Below are 14,526 nucleotides of genomic sequence, written 5' to 3' on the forward strand. Positions count from 1 at the left end.
TTTGGAAATGTAAACTGATATTTCCTACTGACACACTACAGCAAAAGATAGAAATAACTGACTTAAAACCATTGGGGGGGGGGGGGGGGGTATTAACATGCCTAAGACTTTTGCACAGTACTGTACACTGACTTGTAAAGGACACTTGGCACGTCTATGGCACAGCGGAAGCCTTTCTCCGTCTGCTGTATGTCGTGAGCGTCGCACGGCTCGTCCAGGCACTGCTCAGCATCTGTGGAGGAGAATCACATTATATAATGTGGAACTAACTGTGTTAAACTGACCGACACTCAGATTAAAAAGCACATACCTGCTTCTGAATATGAATAATCATCCTCTTCTTCTTCATAAGATTCCTCCTGAACGGCATTTTTCCTGTAAATTCTCCCGTGGATGTTAATGAGAGCCGGCCGTAAGATCTCCATATCACGATCACACACACACACACACTGCGGGATGAGGAAGAGGAGGGTGACGTCACTGTTCGTTTACATGAGTTTAACGTTATCAGATGAGATTTCACTACATTGTTAGTTTTTATTTCTTTAAATAAACTAGAGAAAGAAATCCTGTACACTATCCCAACTTGCAAAGGTGATAAAAGTTTATTTAGCAATGTTTCGGTCCCATGACCTGATACATTTTGATAAGTTACTTTGGATAGTGTGTGGGATTTCCTTTTCTAGTTTATTGCATTAGGTTTTGATAATTACCTTTGTCATACACACCTATAAATTACTTGCAAGTGTGCTATGTTCATTGTTCATTCATTTTTTTAAATTAAATTACACGGTGATAAAAAATATCAAACAAAACACTGGATTTTAAGTATTTAAAACAAAATAAATAAATTCCACAACTCATCATACCATATGACAGCTCAATATTAGTGAGGTAAAATTATGCATGAATTTTATGAAAGATTTTTTATTTTTCTTCCTCTGATATACTTACAAAATAATTTCCCTTTCGTTTTTCTTAATTCGTTTGCTAATCATCCACTAAAACATCTAAAAATAATGACAGATTTCTCATTATTATGAACAACACTTTTTTATAGTTGCAGTACAATTTACTAAACAAAAACTTTGGCTTTTAGGGAAGCATGTCTGTTCATGAAATCCTCTGAAAATATATTGAAATTCAGCACAAAGACGTTTTACACTGTTAAAATAATGTCTTCTAAACACTGGTGACATTTAGTTAGTTGTCTATACCGTTTCTGTTAGCATGTGCTTCATCTGAGTAAGTGAACTTTGCTACAACAATAACAAACCACAAACGAGGGTGAAATAACTCAGAACTCATTAAAGAACAACATAGAACCTATTCTCGCTTGAATGTATGATTATTAATTATTAAATGATTAATCTTTCTACCTTTGAGATGTGTCTGTTTACATGAAACCGAACGGAGGCGGAGCCTCCACTTCGCGCTCACTTCCGCTTTTGCGTCACGTCCTCTGCTGAGAGAAAAGATTTACAATTTATTTTCTTTCTTTTTTTTATTGAAAATTAATAATAAAAAAAAAGTAATATTAATAATAGTGTCCAATGTATAAAAACATAATATACAAATGAACATCACATCACATTTGCCCCATTACGCCACGACGTTAGGGGGCGCGCAAACATCCGATCAGCGTCAAACTCAAACTGACGTAAACAAACCAACGGAAGAAAGAAATAACAACAGCGGCGGAGCTTTGGGAGACACAGGTTGTAATCATAAAAAATAGTACACGATTTTAACACTTGGTTTAACCTAATTTTGATTTATTCTTGTATCGATTGCTCTTGAAACGGTGATGAAACGTGGAATAGTGATAATGGCGCTGTGTTGTCTGATATGTATGAGTTCAAAATGTCAATAACATTTTATTAATGTATTTTTAGGTCAAAGTTAAAGACAACTTGTCTAATTAAATGTATTCTGTGCTTGTTTCTCTCTCTCTCTCTCTCTCTCTCTCCCTCTATATACAACACACTATATAGGGATTTTCTATAGTAGTAGTGCTAACGTTAGTCCTTGCCCATCTTGAATGAACTAAAGAAATGTTTTCTTATTTCACAAACTCATTTCTATATTAGTTTTAAGTAAGTAAGATGCTTTATTGACATTGTACACAATACAACGTTATTTACAGTGGCTACTCTCAGAGAACAAGTATATAAACACGGGTATATTTTTTGAGTATAGAAAGAAGCGGACTATAATGTATATTCAACGTTTGCATAAATATATTGTGCTAATGTATGTATTGTAAAGGTCAGATAGAGCTATGGAAGGCACGTTGTAGTGCATGTAACTGGTGTTTGTGGTGTTTGTGGTGTGTTAATGTGTGATCTGTCCTGTCCAGGTTGTGAATGGCAGCATCTTCGTCCTCGTCCTCGGCTGGCGGGGTCAGTGGCAGCTCCGTGACCGGCTCCGGGTTCAGCGCTTCTGAGCTCATCCCACCCAGGAAAGTCCTGTACACCTACCCGAAAGGAGCTGGAGAGATGATGGAAGGTTTGTGCTCTGTTTCACTAATTATTTATCTTTTGTTTTGCATCATTTAAGTTAAAAACAAATGGCACATCCGGTTGAAAAATAAGCCTTTTATAAACTGCTCTGGAAAGATTTGTACCGTAACAAAACATCCAGTTAAAGGGATAGTTCACCCAAAAATGAAAATTAGCCCATGATTTACTCACCCTCAAGTCATCCTAGAGGTATGTGACATTCTTCTTTCAGACGGATACAATCGGAGTTTTATTAAAAAATGTCCTGGCTCTTCCAAGCTTTATAATGACAGTGAATGGCTGTATATTTTTTTAAATCCATCAAAGCGCATCTATCGTGATAAAAGTGCATCTATCCATGATAAAAGTGCATCTATCCATCATTAAAGTGCATCTATCCATCATAAAAGTGCATCTATCCATCATAAAAGTGCATCTATCCATGATAAAAGTGCATCTGTCCATCATAAAAGTGCATCTATCCATGATAAAAGTGCATCTGTCCATCATAAAAGTGCATCTTTTCATGATAAAAGTGCATCTATTCATGATAAAAGTGCATCTGTCATCATTAAAGTGCATCTATCCATCATTAAAGTGCATCTATCCATCATTAAAGTGCATCTATTCATGATAAAAGTGCATCTGTCCATCATAAAAGTGCATCTGTCATCATTAAAGTGCATCTATCCATCATAAAAGTGCATCTGTCCATCATAAAAGTGCATCTGTCCATCATAAAAGTGCATCTGTCATCATTAAAGTGCATCTGTCATCATTAAAGTGCATCTATCCATCATAAAAGTGCATCTATCCATCATAAAAGTGCATCTATCCATCATAAAAGTGGAGCTATTCATCATAAAAGTGGAGCTATCCATCATAAAAGTGCATCTATCCATCATAAAAGTGCATCTATCCATCATAAAAGTGGAGCTATCCATCATAAAAGTGCATCTATCAATCATAAAAGTGCATCTGTCCATCATAAAAGCTCATCTATCCATCATAAAAGCTCATCCATCCATCATAAAAGTGCATCTATCCATCATAAAAGCTCATCCATCCATCATAAAAGCTCATCCATCCATCATAAAAGCTCATCCATCCAACATAAAAGCTCATCCATCCATCATAAAAGCTCATCCATCCATCATAAAAGCTCATCTATCCGTCATAAAAGCTCATCCATCCATCATAAAAGCTCATCCATCCATCATAAAAGCTCATCCATCCATCATAAAAGTGCTCCACAGGATCTGGCGGGTTAATAAAGTCCTTCTGAAGTGAAGCCGTGCGTTTGTGTAAGAAAAATATTAATATTTAAAACTGTATACAGTAAAATAACTATCTTCCGGCAGACGGCCTACTCAAGTCGGTGCCACTAGAGTAACACTTGACGATGTGTGACGTAGATGTAGGAGTAGCGTACTTCACTTCAGAAGGCCTTTATTATGTCATATACACCGAGGATGGCTTGAGGGCGAGGAGATCATGGGGTAACTTTCATTTTTGGGTGAACATTCCCTTTAAGATCCTTCAGTTGTAGCTCTTTTGTTTCTGGGTCAGGACAGGGTTCGTTATGAGGGGTAATTCCCGCCGGTTGGTTAGTGAGCTCAAGGTGCAGTTGCTCTGGCTCTGTGATCTACAGCCTCTCTGTATGTGTTTGCATGTTTGTCACATGTTCTTCACAATGCTGATCGACTGCATGCATGCATTTGCCTTTTTCCACAGATGGATCTGATAGGTTTCTGTGTGAGTCTGTGTTCAGCTATCAAGTTGCATCCACTCTGAAGCAGGTTAAACATGGTAGGTAACACACGTATACTCAGTTTAAGCTGGTCTCAGACTGAATGCATGAGGCCCTGTTTACACCTGATCTTAAGATGCGTCTCGCTCGATCGGATCAAAAGTAGACGAGCGAGACACACTCCAGTTACACTACAAGCTCAAAATGTTTTAGACCCCGTTTACACCTGTATTTAACATCTACTTATGGTCCGAAACAGGGCCTTAGTTAGGGCTTAACAGTCTTACAGTTCGGATTTAAATTAGACCAATCCACCTTTTTATGTAAAATTATGAGACGTCTTGAAAAAAATGTATGACTAACTTGTGTCATAAGACTTTAAGTTTAAGTTTAAGTCACATTAAGACTAGTTTATGCAATCGCCACAGGCCTTGAATCTTTTTGATTTAGTGCCAAGATCACTTGTGAATTCAATTCACTTTTATAGCCGAATCAAATTAGATTCATTATTGATGAATTTTGCAACATCTACACTGCTATCCAACTGAACTGAATCAACACTGAACTGAATTGAGCTGAATCAAATCAAAAACTGCTTGCTGGATCAAATTAGTTTCATAATTGATGAATTTTGCAACATTGATTCTGTTATTGAACTGAACTGAATCAACACTGAACTGAATTGAATCATCACTGAACTGGTTTGAATCAACACTGAACTGGTTTGAATCAACATTGAACTGAATTGATCTGAATAATGACAATATTGTCTTTTTAGAGCTGCTTGCTGGATCAAATTAGTTTCATAATTGATGAATTTGCAACATTGATTCTATTATTGAACTGAATTGAATCAACACTGAACTGTACATCAACAATGAACTGACTCACTGAATAATGACACTATTGTCTTCTGTAGAGCTGCTTTATTACTGAATCAAATTAGTGTCATAATTTATGAATTGTGCAACATCTACATTGTTACTGAACTGAATTGATCTGAATAACTTATAACTGAATTGTTAATACTTGATGAATTTTTTAATTGAATTGATTTTTGAACTGAATTGAATCAACAGTGAACTGACTCACTGAACTGACTTCTGTAGAGCTGCTTTACAACTTAATCAAATTAGTTTCATAATTGATGAATTTTGACACTGTTATTGAACTGAACTGAATTGACCTGAATAACGACATTATTGTCTTTTTAGAGCTGCCTTATAATTGAGTTGAATTAGTTTCATAATTGATGAATTTTGAAACATCTACACTGCTATTCAACTGAACTGAATCAACACTGAACTGAATTAAGCTGAATAATGACTGTTGTCTCTAGAGCTGAATTAGTCTCAGTCTCATATTTGATAATGAACTGCTATAGAAATAAAGCTGACTGTTGAATGAGAAACGAGATTGACAGACGGTTGCTGTTGTGGAGTCCAGTTTCTGACGCCGGTCTCTGATCTCAGATCAGCAGGTTTCCCGGATGGAGCGTCTGGCAGGACTGGTGGAGCAGTTGGAGGCGGACGAGTGGAAATATAAGCCCATCGAGCAGCTCCTGGGGTTCACGACCTCATAACGGCATTCAGGACGGATGGATCAGATTCTCTGCGTGTAAACATCTCCATTCGCCTGCTTTCCCTCGTCTGCGATGAACTGAAGCAAGAGTTATGAATGTTACATGTACTGTAGGTTTATATATCGTTTTGCACATTTTTAGAGTTTTTGTGATCATGTGTGTAAATATGCATTGTGTTTCGAATAAAGCCTTAGTAATACCTTAAAATAACAGAATACATGAACAATAAAAATCTTTTTTAAGCACAATCAATAATATTGCATTAGTTATTTTGAAGGATGCATTCAAATCTTTACACAGTTTAACATGAAACGGGCGAAGCGCTGCTACTTCTGCGGAGTGATTTACTCCACCTCTGAGCGAGCTCTCTGCTCCTCATCACGGGCTTCTCAGGCGCTGCGCTAATCACTCCGCAGAAGTAGCAGCGCTTCGCCTTCTGAGAATATAGTTCCCAGTGTGTGTACAGTTAGAAGACGGCTGTGTGTCATGTGACCTTGTTATTATCTATACAGTGAGTGACTATACAGATAACAACATGTAAATAGGAAAATGTTGGCGATATTTTGTCACTTACTGGGAGCAGTATGCTAGCTGGAGCCGTTTACCTCCAGTGTTTGTGCTAAGCTAGGCTAGCGGTGTGTGCGTCAGACAGAGTTACGGCACGGAGATGAGAAGGGTGTGTGTGGACTTATCTAACTCTGGGGGATACGGGGAATAAGCTGAAGTCCCAAAAACTCGGCGTGTTCCTTTAATCAATAACGCACATAGCGTAGAGGAGAATGACAGTCAACTACTTTGAATATTATTATAGCATTTTGGGCATAATAAACATGTAAATAGTGAAACGATTGACATTGAAAAATTGACACAGAATGATTAAAATATTTAATCCAAATAAATCAATGTTCGTGGTTCGTACTGATGTTATTCCTCTGTTCTCACACACTGACGGTCACTCGTTTAGACGAACACTGACACCCTGTGGGGAAATAATGGCGTGTGTGTTAGATCGGCTTGGGTTTGGATTAAAACTTCATGTTCCGATAAGTTTGGAAAATTCTGCACACAGTAAACATCAGAATATCCATTCTCCTGTCAATAAACATTGTGCCAAACTTTTTAATCTAATTGCGGACACTCATTTTAGGTGGTGTTTGTTTAACTCACTCACTGACCACAGTACATTGAAAGTAAACATAACCGGAAATAGCCTAAGTGAGACGTACTATTTCCAAACGGAAGTGCGTCACGAATGCTCAGTGCAAGTGGTCCACTGAATCAACACTGAACGGACTCTCACTGAATACTGACACTATTGTCTTCTGTAGAGTTGCTTTATTAGTATAGTAGAGCTGGACTATAATTTTGCGACATTATAAACAATCAATCAAGCAGTTTAGCAATTTTCCTTTTCAGCTGATTTATCAATTATCCTCCAACGTGTACATGCATTTATTTATTCAAAGCATGAACCATTTGCAAAGAGCAAAGTGTGTCATATTCACACTTGACCGGCACAAAAATGTTTTTTTAGTGCATGACTTCTTTACATTTTCAGTTGTTTAGTCAAAAAGAAAAAGAAAAGTGTATAAGAAAGAAAGTGCAGTGGCTGAAGGATAGTGTGTGTGAGAGACAAACGTGAGAGTGGTGTGTGTGTCACACACACAGTGGGGGAGGACAGACTGACGGACAGCAGCTGTTGAGAAGGAAAACAAGACACACATTCTCTGTCCTTGCTCCCACACACACACACACACACACGCCTTCTGAGGTGTGTGTTTCACATCCTCCATCAAAGCTCTCAGATTTGACATTTAAGATCAACTGGGGAATATTAAATGGAAATAATACCAATAAAAGTTACGGTTAAAACTCGGGGAACATTGTAAGAAAGGGGGAAAGCATCTGATGTAATGTGAGGCTCGTCACTGAGTTCCTTCAGATGCTCGAGAGATGTTTATCAAGCAGAAAGCAGAGATACTGCTGGATAAAAGCACTGAACGTTCTGTTCTGCTTTAGCTGAGATGTTGATTGAACACTGTTGCACACAAGGGCGTTTCTAACTCTACACACACACACACACACACACTGCTGGGTCCTAAAGCCGGACCACGAGAGGGTGGAACTCAGAAAACCACATTACACACCAGAAATCTGAAGAGAAAGAAAGAAAGAAGAAAATGTTTTGCATGAAGAAAATGAAGCCCTTTTTGCAAGGAAACATGTGTTTTCAAGAATTTTGTAAGAATTTTGCATAAAATTGATCCATCCAGACATTTTAGTTTAGTATTTTATAATATTTATTCTTAATTAGTGTTTTTAATTACTGTAATACAGTTTTTAATAATAAATTAAAGGCAGTACAACAAATACAGTGATGTATAAATACGTTATTTAGTAGTTAATGTAAATTAAAAAAAAAAATTTTTTTTAATTTTAGTAAAGAAAATTAGTTTTGTGGTGTTTTTTGTGTGTGTGTTATAGACATAAGAATTAGGATGATGCAAGCTTAATTTTCTTCATTTTATTATTCTCTCTTTTAATTTTTGGGGTGAAATATGAGCATAAAATATGATATTTTTACAGGTTTCTAATGGTCAAAAGTGATGGGGATGTTTGTTTTTATTGAGCCTACCAGTTTGATTAAACCAGCAAAATATGAAGAAAATATTTTTAAATATTTTATAAATATGAGGGAAGAGCAAAACACTAAACGTGGTAAAGATATTTATCTGACAAAATTACTTGGCAAAAAAAAAAAAGCCACAGGTTTGATTTTGCTGACAGGAAAAAGCACACATGACTAAAACATAATCAGTTATTAATATCTGGCTGGTTCTCTCTTGTTTTTGCATGTGTTCATGCATCATTTCTTTGTATGGACAAAAATTATGTCACAATTTGGCATCACAAATAAAACAACTGACTCAAGCACAACATATGAAAACTGTACTGTACACTTCTGTAAATTCAGCACATTGCGCAAACATTTGGATCATTTACACTCATAAAGTATATGAGCTTCTGTGTGCCGAGATGCAGTGACGTTGTAACAGTATGTTTTGTTCGCGGTCGAGGACACGTGTCTTTGTTTTCATTCAGAGGGAACTTTTTGTCCTCTCTCGTCTGTGCTGAAGTGCATCTGTGAAGCTTGGCTTCCGTCCAACAACCCTCACGTTTCATGCTATATAGCCCATACGTCTAGGAATGTGTGCGTGAAGACCTAAATATGAAGTCCGTGGTGAAACTTTAGCCCGTCTCTGGAGAGGGCTTCCTATATTTGATTTCTTGAGGAATTTGGATAATTCTTTGTCCTGAAGAAATGGTTTATTATTTACTGTTGAAGAGGTTCATTCAGATGTTTTAGCCTAGGAAGCCTTCCAGCCATTGTTGCAGCATTTCGTGGAAATCATTACAGCTGCTTTAGTTATAATGAGTTTTACTCAACATGCTTATGATCCAAAGTAACCTGGTACTGCAGATTTTAGTAACCCTAGTTGTAGAGGATTAAACTTGCAACCCAGTTATAGATGAATCATTTTTTTCTAAAGCGACCACTTTAATCCATAAAACGTAGAAACTTTGAAAAAAGTTGAAATTATGACTTAAAAGTCAAAATTATGACATACTAAGTCAAAGTACAAAATTATGACATGAAAAGTGGAAATGATGACTTAAAAAGACAAAATTATGAAATACAAAGTCAAAATTATGATGCTAAATCAAAATTATCGCTTAAAATGTCAATAATGACTTAAAAAGTCAACATCTTTACACTAAGTCATAATTATAAGATGAAAATTCAAAATTATGACATACTGAGTAAAAATTGTGGCTTAAAAAGTCATGACTTAAAAAGTTGAAATTATGATTTAGTCGAAATTATGACATACTAAGTCGAAATTATGAATTAGAAATTTTAAATGATGACATACTACGTCAAAATTATGACGCTAATTCAAAATTATGATTAAAAAAACAAAAATATGACATACTAAGTCAAAATTATGAGTTAAAAAGGTCAAAATTGTAACTTGAACAGTCGAAACGGTGACAAAATTGAATTTATGACTTAAAAATGTGTAATTATGACATACTAAGTTGCAATTATGACTTAAAAAACTAAAATATGACATAAAAAGTGGAAATTCTGACTTAAAAAGACAAAATGATGCCAAAGTTATGACATAAAAAACTAAATTATGAAATACAAAGTCAAAATTATGATGCTAAATCAAAATTATCGCTTAAAATGTCAAAATAATGACTTAAAAAGTCGACATCTTGACACTAAGTCATACTTATAAGATGAAAATTCAAAATTATGACATACTGAGTAAAAATTGTGGCTTAAAAAGTCATGACTTAAAAAGTCGAAATTATGACATACTAAGTCGAAATAATGACGCTAATTCAAAATTATGAGTTAAAAAGGTCAAAATTGTAACTTGAAAAGTTGAAACGGTGACTTAAAGTTGAATTTATGACTTAAAATTGTGTAATTATGACATACTAAGTTGCAATTATGACTTAAAAAACTGAAATATGACATAAAAAGTTGAAATTATGACTTAAAAAGCAAAAATATGACAAAAAGTCAAAATTATGACTTAAAAGTCAAAATTAAGACAAAAAGTCGAGATGACATACTAAGTTGGAATTTTGCCTTAGAAAGTCAAAATTTTTACACTTAGTCATAATTATGAGATGAAAAGTCAGAATTATAACACACGATTTCTCAACATTTTAAAATTTTAAACTAAGGCCAAATCCTGGATTAATCTCAACCCTGTAGGCCTACATGAAAATGTTTTAAATCATAACATCATAATTCCAACTTTAATCTGATAATTATTACTTTTTTTCATAAACTTGACTTTTTAACTCATATTTGTTTCCTTTCAATAAGGAAAAATCTTCTTGCCAAGTTGTTGTTAAGAATCTCATTTACTCAAATAACGACAAACAAACACATGCCTTTACATTTTAAGCTTGTTTATAAGGCGATTCAGATGTATACAGTGATAATATGTGCTAATATTGCATCATTCCTCAGGAGAGACAGGGTTGCTCATTCACTAAGCGTCTTCAACACACATCTGACTACACAGAGGTCAGAACTTCAGCAGTTGTCGCCAAGCCCAGTTTTGCTGAGGTGTGAAGAATCACAGGCGTTTCGAAATGCACCACATGCCTTTAGAGCAAATGAAACCTGTGTTTATGTTTGGACCCATTTCCATATAGTCTAACAACAAGTGAACACAGAAAAGGTCTCCTGACAGGCATTTCGAGGCCCATTGACGTTTTCAGTGTTCATGCAGTGATTCTAATGCATTATAAGCAAAAGCTGCAGCAGGATTCGAGGGTTTATCCTCTAGGAAAACACACCCTTCACTAGCAAACAGAAGAAGTGTTGTGGGGGCTGGAATGTGCCTGTCCGTGTGGGACGGCCTTAGTCCAGAGCCAGACCTTCATTCCCAACTAGGAAACATTTAACCCTTCCTTCACTCCTCCGACTGGAGCCGAACCAAGCTTAGCTCAAAGACCAAGAAAAATCACATAAAGTCTTAATCAAATTAAAAACTGGACACACTTTCCAGTGAAGACTAGTTTCTAAGTATGTTTGCTCTTTCTAATGCACCAAAGTGTGTTAACTTGGTTAGTTTCAGCAGTCACATGCACAACCCCCAACAGATTCAGACCATTTGCTACTTAGTTTGGTTCTAAAGAGGGTTAATGTGTTAAGTGTTCAAGTGTCCATTGGCTTTTTAAATCAATATATATATATATATATATATATATATATATTAGGGATGCAACAATACAGTTAGCCCACGGTTCAATACATACCTCGGTTTTTTAACCACGGTTTTCAGTTCGGTTCGGTTCTGATGGCTTGACACATAATAGTGTTTTTTTGTTATTCTGTGCTTAGGCAATAGGAACAGTAAGACGTTAAGGAGAAAAAAATAAAAACGATTTATTGCAATACTCCTTTATTTTACTTAAAAGCTAAGCAAAGTCCACTAGTTCTTAGTGTATTGTATAATATACAATTAACACTGACATCTCTTTACCTCAGAGCGTCCGTTAACTGAATGTCACCTGAAAATCCGATAACATCAGCAATTTTCATTCAAGCAGCTGATTTCTGTGAATGAATGTAAAACTAAATGTATATTGCAGCACAGGGTGAAGTCAGTAGGCCTATATACATTAACGACGATTTGAGACAAATAAATGTACATTTAATGTAAAACTATAGATGGCATTCTGTGGCGCGGCAGGATTTTGAACACGGTCCTGAGCCGAAAGGCGCCGACGGTGTGTGTAGCGCTACGTACACTCATAGAGAATAATGTTTTCGAATTTAAAAGACGTGGCGCTGCGCGTCCGGTGTGCGACCCCTTTAAATTGACCATTTCAAATAAACATATTTGTGCCTTCAGACAGTGATATTGGGTGATGGCGCCGCAGATGTGCAGTCATGTTGGAAGTGTTTCCGTTTGAGTAGGCTACACGTGTAAAACAATGCTTGCACACAGTTATTTTTATTGTTTACCGTTTTTTCTTCCTCGGCACTATACTCAACGGCAAAACCGAAATGTCCCCACACCACGGATTTGAAAGACGCCGGCGCTTCCTCGTACTGTAGCCTCACTTCACCGCCGCTCGCCATGTTAAAGTGTGGAATGATGGTTAAGCGCCCCCTAAATTTAGAGCATATTGAATATTTACTCGCGGGGAATTTCCTTATCAGCTTGTAGACTTACAGGCACACACAAACAGTCAATTCGGAGAGAAATAAAACGCACATAAATTATTTAAACGTAAAACCGAAAAAACCGCAATTCACAAGCGCGTATTGAACCGTGGATGTCGTACCGAACGGTTCAATATTATATTGAGAATTGTGGCATCCCTAATATATATATATATATATATATATATATATATATATATATATTGTTAAAATGTTAGGGAAAGTGTACCTACTCAGCTAACAAAAATACATTCCCATTAAGTTATGAAAACATTCATTCTAAAAAAAAAAAAGTCATTAAAAACAAAAATGTCTTAAAAGTATTTTTCTTGGTTAGTTATATGAGCAATAGTGAACATTCCATTGTATCGTTTAAACATTATGGGAATGTTACTTTTAAATGTTCTCTAAACGTTCTAAAACAAGTTGTTACATTTAAAAAAAATGTCCAACTGAAATGTTTTGAGAACGTTATTACAGCCCAGATAACTTTGAACGAACGTTCTATTAACGTTACTGGGAAATCCTTTGTTCAAAACTTTGAGAGAACATTAGCCAAAGTTCTGAGAACGCATTTCGTCATTGTAAACACATTTTTATGGTCATTTTTTAAAAATAGCTAGGCTATATGAGGTCAAGAAGTCGCATGAATAAAAACAGTACATGAATAATTAAACGGGTAAAACATTAAAAACGTGACTTTGAGGCGGCATAAGTTGTCAGTGTCAGTGTTTATTCAGTGAAGTCAGTCATTGTGTTGCTCTTCTTGCACGTACTCAATGAAAGCGCTGCTAGATTCAGTATTTCACAATACAAACTGCTGTTTCGATTCGAGATGCAAATTATCATATCGTTCATCACACCACATCCAAATGAGCAGGACGTGAGATTCGCCACTACATGTCCTGAGAGAGGACAATAGGTGAAGTGAGAAGTAGAGAACAACCCCCTCCTCGACTCAAATGGAGACAATAGACGGACAAGCAGATTCTCGCTCTGCTCCGTGTTACCAGGCGAACTTGGGACGCGAAAGACGTGACGTGAACGCTGATTGGCTGTAAAGTCCGAGGGGGCGTGGCCAGCGCGTATATAAAGAGGCGCTGAACGGGTTGCGTCAGTGTTTTGCAGAGACTCTGCAGATACTAACAGCTGCTGCACTTAATCCGGTTCACACAGGTCTTTGTTAGTTGTTAGTCTTTGTTACGGACTATTTTCTCTGAAGGAACGTACAGACAATTCATCAAAATTGAGGATATACAGCACATAATATCGGTGAGTTAAGGTTTTAATGTTTAAACAGGGCTGTTTTATTGTCTTACCTGCTGTTCATTCAAACCTTGAAGTACAATGAGAGAGCAACAATTCACATACTTCTGTTCTGTTCTGTTTGCTCCAATATTATCATCAGCCGTGCAAAATTAAAAGCATTTTTTTTATTTTATTATTTAGTTATAATGACACTCTAGTTTGTTCTTTGTTTGGCTGACTTGTTTACCAGCTGCTTTTGTGTCTCGCGCATGAATAATAAAAACCAACCTTTTCTTCTACAGACTGAATAATGCAGCTGGTTTCCAACCTTATATCTGAAGACTCAAGTCTCCCATCCACCCCAACATTGGACGCTCCATCCAAGCGCTTATCCTGGAGCAAACTAATGCAGAAACTGCACAGCAGCCAAAGCCTGGACTCTGATTCAGACACACACAGCAGTTTAGATGATGCATCAGATGCAGGTACATATCAGAATATTCATGAGCTAATGCACTTTTCCAACTTTCATGCAAGATCTTGATTTTAATGCATGCATTTTGTCTAACGCAGGCTCCCTATCCATACTAGATCTGTCAGAATCTGAGATGTTTTTCGACCCCACTGAAGAGGCATTGTGCAAAGAAGTGGTGCAACTCATCGCACTTAACCTGACCGACGC

General features: G+C 36.5%; 3 protein-coding genes across 6 annotated transcripts in view; 2 read left to right on the forward strand and 1 right to left on the reverse strand.

The window, feature by feature from the left end:
- ascc1 (activating signal cointegrator 1 complex subunit 1) overlaps nt 1-1,436 on the reverse strand; it is a 44,759-nt gene extending 43,323 nt beyond the window's left edge. Inside the window, exons 1-4 of one of the 2 annotated variants that reach the window (XM_079851204.1) lie at nt 1,380-1,436; nt 955-1,010; nt 311-449; nt 133-232 (exon numbers count right to left, since the gene is read on the reverse strand). In XM_079851204.1, the coding sequence (XP_079707330.1) occupies nt 133-232; nt 311-425 (215 nt within the window). In that variant the 5' untranslated portion in view covers nt 426-449; nt 955-1,010; nt 1,380-1,436. Of the gene's footprint in view, nt 1-132; nt 233-310; nt 450-728; nt 1,011-1,379 lie in introns of those variants that run through there. The other variant, XM_079851205.1, reaches the window with a different exon arrangement.
- Nucleotides 1,437-1,618: 182 nt separating this feature from the next.
- Nucleotides 1,619-6,106, forward strand: anapc16 (anaphase promoting complex subunit 16). 2 transcript variants are annotated; one of them, XM_079852262.1, is made up of 4 exons: nt 1,619-1,718; nt 2,360-2,508; nt 4,236-4,310; nt 5,724-6,104. In XM_079852262.1, the coding sequence occupies exons 2-4, from the start codon at nt 2,367-2,369 to the stop codon at nt 5,831-5,833; spliced, it is 327 nt and encodes a 108-aa protein (XP_079708388.1). In that variant the 5' UTR covers nt 1,619-1,718; nt 2,360-2,366; the 3' UTR covers nt 5,834-6,104. The 2 variants fall into 2 exon arrangements, with proteins under 2 accessions (XP_079708388.1, XP_079708389.1); XM_079852263.1 differs by lacking the exon at nt 1,619-1,718 and adding an exon at nt 1,993-2,020 and having other exon boundaries at nt 5,724-6,106.
- Nucleotides 6,107-13,509: 7,403 nt separating this feature from the next.
- The window catches only part of ddit4 (DNA-damage-inducible transcript 4), a 1,904-nt gene continuing 887 nt past the window's right edge, over nt 13,510-14,526 (forward strand). The window contains exons 1-3 of one of the 2 annotated variants that reach the window (XM_079851311.1): nt 13,510-13,868; nt 14,147-14,329; nt 14,418-14,526. The exon at nt 14,418-14,526 is cut by the window's right edge and continues 887 nt beyond it. In XM_079851311.1, the coding sequence (XP_079707437.1) occupies nt 14,155-14,329; nt 14,418-14,526 (284 nt within the window). In that variant the 5' untranslated portion in view covers nt 13,510-13,868; nt 14,147-14,154. The remainder of the gene's footprint in view (nt 13,869-14,146; nt 14,330-14,417) is intronic. The other variant, XM_079851312.1, reaches the window with a different exon arrangement.

The sequence above is a fragment of the Squalius cephalus genome, assembly GCF_949319135.1.
Source record: "Squalius cephalus genome assembly, chromosome: 19".
In the NCBI taxonomy this organism is placed as follows: Eukaryota; Metazoa; Chordata; class Actinopteri; order Cypriniformes; family Leuciscidae; genus Squalius; species Squalius cephalus.

Coding starts and splice junctions, on each gene's coding strand:
- anapc16 (XM_079852262.1), top strand. CDS start 2,367: ATGGCAGCATCTTCGTCCTCGTCCTCGGCTGGCGGGGTCAGTGGCAGC. Junction 2,509..4,235: donor AGCTGGAGAGATGATGGAAG/GTTTGTGCTCTG, acceptor CTTTTTCCACAG/ATGGATCTGATAGGTTTCTG. Junction 4,311..5,723: donor TCTGAAGCAGGTTAAACATG/GTAGGTAACACA, acceptor CTCTGATCTCAG/ATCAGCAGGTTTCCCGGATG.